Here is a 4,807-nt window from a genome sequence, read left to right on the forward strand (position 1 = left end):
CTCACCTCCTCCTATAATGCCCCCACTGCCTGCTAACTCCATCTTAACCCCCTATAATGCCCACCGTTTCCTGCTAACTTCATCCTCACCCCTAAATGCCCACTGCTGCCTGCTAACCCCATCCTCACCCCTATAATGCCCACCATTCCCTGCTAACCCCATCGTGACCTTCTTTAACGACCAGTATTCCCTGCTAACCCCATCGTGACCTTCTTTAACGACCACTGTTCCATGCTAACCCCATCCTGACTCTCTTTCCTACAGAAAGGAAAGAAAATCCCTTGGTTCCAAAATGGCGTCGGGAGATACAAAGACAAGCCTCAAGAATACCTACCCCTCTGCCAAGAGGCTGTCCCTTCAGGAGGAGGAGGGAGAGCCTGAGGACTACTGCACCCCTGGTGCCTTCGAGCTGGAGCGCCTCTTCTGGAAGGGCAGTCCCCAGTACACGCACGTCAACGAGGTCTGGCCCAGGCTCCACATCGGTGATGAGTAAGTTCCAGGCCCTTATGTCACCCTGGGAAAGGAACAAGTGCTTCCTCGGTCACTCTGCAGCTCCGAGTCACAAGCCTTGACTTCCTGGTCAGCTGTCCTATGAGAAGTATCTTAGTTAGGGCTCATCTTCATTTTACAAAAACTTAGAAAAGAGCCTTAAGCAAGGCAGGCTCTTTTTTCTCTTGTGTGTTAAGTCCAAAGGAAGTCTAGCTGGGGCAACCATGGTAACTGCAGGAGAGCCAAGATGAGGGCTTCTGTGTATTGCTTCACCATAATGAGGGTCTAGTGTTCTTCAAGGTTGCGCAGAATCCAGAATCCTCACAGAGAACCCAACAGGAAAGTCAGGAGAAAGGAAGTCAAGAAGGACAGCTTTCCAAAGGGAAGTCTAGCCTAAGACTTCCCCTGCACCTAGCTGCAAGATAGGCTGGGGAATCTCGTCTTCTATCTTAGCTGACTATTAGCCAGAGCCGGAGTTGGAGCTTGGCCTTAGGAGTATCTGAAAACAGTAGTCAAAATTGAGGTCACCGTCTCTTTATAGGTCTTATAGTCAGTTTCCCCGCTTCACAAACAACTGAGAAATTTCTGTGGCCATCATTTAAGGACCACTGCGTGGTAGACACTATGCTAAAATCCCTGCAAATGTGACCTCGTTTGACCCTCACAACACACCAGTGAAAGAAATCTCAAGGCAAGGCAACTGAGTCACAGGACTGTTTAGTAAGTACCCTATATTAAAAAATCTTGATGACCGAGATCTGAGGTTCATGACTTCCACTTCACCCCTCCCCTCATCCTTCTGAACTTCAGCCATGCCAGTCCTTAGAGCAAACGTGCAGGACCCCTGTGCGTGTTGCTCTTACTACCAGCTGACTGCTTAAAAACCAGAGGTAAAATATCTAGCAGGTGCCCTTGTCTTATTTTTCCCTAAACCTTTTTTATTAACCTGTGAGAAGTTAGAAACACTACATGCAACTACCTACCAAGTTAAAGTAAATGGGGTCATAAAACAAACTGTAAGCCAGACGTGGTGCAGCGGGCCTATAATCCTAGCATTTAGAGGGAGAGATGGGAGTTCACAGTCAGCCTTGGCTGTACAGAATTCAAGGCTAGCCTGGGTCTCTGAGACTCTGTCTCAAACAAAACAGAAACAAACAAATATACAATCTTTCTTTTTCCACTCTTAATTCTGCCCATAACAAGTATTAAGTTTTGGGTGTTTTGGTTTTGGTTTTTTGAGATAGGTTTTCTCTGTGTGATAGTCCTGGCTGTCCTGGAACTCACTCTGTAGACCAGTTTGACTTTGTACTCACCGAGATCCGTCTGCCTCTGCCTCCCAAGTGCTGGGATTAAAGACATGCGCCACCACTGTCTGGCTTGTTTTTGTTTTTTAAAGCATCTTATGCAGATTTATTTTTATTTATTTTAATGTATGAGCTCTCTGTCTGCACACATGCCTGCCAGCCAGAAGAGAGCATCAGATTACATTACAGATGGTTGTGAGCCACAATGTGGTTGCAGGGAATTGAACTCAGGGAGTCTGGAAGAGCAACCAGTGCTCTTCGCTGAGTCATCTCTCCAAACCCTTTTTTATTTTTTATTGTGTGTGTGTGTGTGTGTGTGTGTGTGCATGTGAGTACAAGAGCAAGCCATCATATACGTATGCATGGAGGTTGGTTCTCTCTCTACCATGTGGGAACCAGGGATTGAACTCAGGTCAAACAAGCACCTTTACCCACCAAATGTCTCGCTAGCTCCCAAATAGCAGGTTCATGTGCTATCTCCACTTTCTGTGTGCTATTTTAAACACAAGAAAATAAATACACACACAATGCATTTTTATTTATTTTAGACAGATTGGTATTTTTCTAAAGAATTTATCTTCATTATGTATACCTATGTATGCCTGGGGCTGAGGGGATGCATATGAACGCAGGTGTCTGCAGAGGCCAGGGAGGGTGTCAGGAGTCAGAACCCCTGGAGCTGTAGTAACAGGCACTTGTAAGTGGTCCAGGGTAGTGCTGGGAACCACTGTGAGCTCTTCCCTGCTGAGGTGTCTCTCAGCTCCACGGATGGGTGTTCCGTTTTGTCTGTTGAGACAGGGTCTCAGTAGCCTTCACCTCCTGGTTTTCCTGCCTCATCCCCTCAAGCACTGGGATCAGAGGCGTGTACTACCATGTCTGGCTTAAACAATTTCTTCTTAAAAAACAAACGCCACTGTGTTTGCTGTTCTGCATTTTTAATATTCCACAGTATAACTATGGTACAATTTGTCCGGTCGTTTCCCAGCTGAGAACATCAGGGGAACTCAGGCGAGGGGTGCACAGAACTCAATGTACTGTTTCTCTTAGCTCTACAGGAGTATCATTCATATATCATAAAACCCATCCTCCTAAGTTGTACAATTCAATGATTTCGTGATATTCTCAGTCTAATCGCAGAACATTTTTATCATCTCAAGAGGAAGCCAGGATCCATTAAGCAGCCACTCCTCACCCCCACCTTCCTCAGGGCCCTGCAGTCGCCAGTCTGCCTTCTGGTTTATACATCGGCCTGATCTCGACATTGTATGGCCATGGGATGGGATGGCCTGGTGGACTTTTGTAGCTGGCTTATTTGTCCTCCGCGTACTCTCACGGTTCACCTGCGCTGCGCCATGTATTGATGCTGCATTCACCTTAATCCCAAACAACCTCTGGGTCCTATTTGTAAATTTTCCATAATTCAAATTTTGCTTTTGTCAAAGAGGTGTGCATACACTTTGACCTCAGATATCACTTCGGGAAGAATAATTCACAGACACAGGAGTCCCAGTGCATAAGGTTGCGAGCCCAACACTGTTTATACAAAGACTGACAGTCTGGGATTAAGCCAAACGCTAACGCTATGCGGTCAGTTTAAGAGCCAATGAAACAGGCCTCTCCCACACCTCAGTGACCGCCCGCCACCACAGCAGCTGGCTTCCCAACATTATAGTCCACTCTGACTCCACAGTTTATGTTCTGTGGTCACTGGAGTCCACGCTCCAGACTGATAGGGCAGCCCCTATTGCAGGGACTGCTGGGACATTTTCTCTTGCAACAGAGAGAAAAGAAAGGCGTGGTTAAACAATGCCTGACTTACACATGATGTACGCCATGTTTTTTTATCTGTTTGTTTATAGGGAACTCTCATATAGCTGAGGCTGCTCTCCCAACTCCTAATCCCACTAATACCCCTGCCTCTACCTTCCAAGTGCAGAGATTACAGGCATGCACCCCCAACCCAGTGACATGTGCCATTTTTAGCCATATTTCACTGGACCAAGCAAGCCCATGCCAAAACCTGCTGGTGACAGGGCCAGGAAGGCAGGCCCCCACCCTGGAGGGAGAACAAACATTCTAAACCACAGTGAAGCCTACCATGAGCCCTGGAAAAGTACAGTGGCTTTCGGACATGGCCTTTTACCTTTTTGGACCTATGTCCTCACTTCTAAAATAGTTGTTAAGAAGCTTTGAAGCCTAAAAGGAAGCATTTTGGAAACTGTGAAGAGACAGACCAATGTAAATGTCATTGCCACTGTTGCTAGTGACGTGTCCAGAAATGTAGGTGAAGGCCAGCCAGTGGAAGGCTGAATGCCAAGTGAGGGTTGCTTTCATAGAAACACCGCGAGTGTCTGAGAAAGGGCACATTCTACGTAAGATGGTGCCAGGTAATGGCAGGATGGCGGGTGTCTGCAAGCTTCCTCGACCTTTGATTACAACCCTGCTCATTTCAACCAAGAAAATGTCACTGCCCTTTCAATTCAATTAAGCTCTGCACAGTCAGGCTCCAACACACACACACATACACACAGACACACAGACACACAGACACACAGACACACACACACACTCACTCACTTAGAGGCCAGGCAGCTCTCAAGGTCTAAACACAGTGGGGGGTGGGGGGACAGGAATCATACTTGACTCTGATCCTGGGTTCTGGGTATGACACCACTTATCAAGGTTCACAGACTTCAAAGGACCATGGACTTCATAGCAGCACAACCGTGTGAGAATATCAATGCAGGATCACAGAAATGCCTGCGTTTCTTGGTCTCTCTGGAGACACTGCCCAATACCCAAGGCTGACTCCACAGGCATAAATCCTAAATTTTTATTTGTACTGAGGATGAGTTTTTCTTTTTCTTTTTATAATTTATTTATTTCTTTATTAATTAATTAAAGATTTCTGTCTCTTCCCCACCGCCGCCTCCCCTTTCCCTCCTCCTCCCCCAATCAAGTCCCCCTCCCTCGTCAGCCCAAAGAGCAATCAGGGTTCCCTGCCCTGTGGGAAG

The 4,807-nt window shown here is 46.8% G+C and overlaps 1 protein-coding gene across 1 annotated transcript in view; it reads left to right on the forward strand.

Annotated features, from left to right (window-relative positions):
* The first annotated feature begins 292 nt into the window (after positions 1-292).
* Positions 293-4,807, forward strand: part of Dusp29 (dual specificity phosphatase 29) — a 48,704-nt gene continuing 44,189 nt past the window's right edge. The window contains exon 1 of the mRNA XM_050126927.1: positions 293-489. Within this exon, the coding sequence (XP_049982884.1) occupies positions 293-489 (197 nt within the window). The remainder of the gene's footprint in view (positions 490-4,807) is intronic.

Source organism: Alexandromys fortis, unplaced genomic scaffold, assembly GCF_014885135.2.
Source record: "Alexandromys fortis isolate MF-2015 unplaced genomic scaffold, M_Fortis_MF-2015_v1.1 scaffold_273, whole genome shotgun sequence".
In the NCBI taxonomy this organism is placed as follows: Eukaryota; Metazoa; Chordata; class Mammalia; order Rodentia; family Cricetidae; genus Alexandromys; species Alexandromys fortis.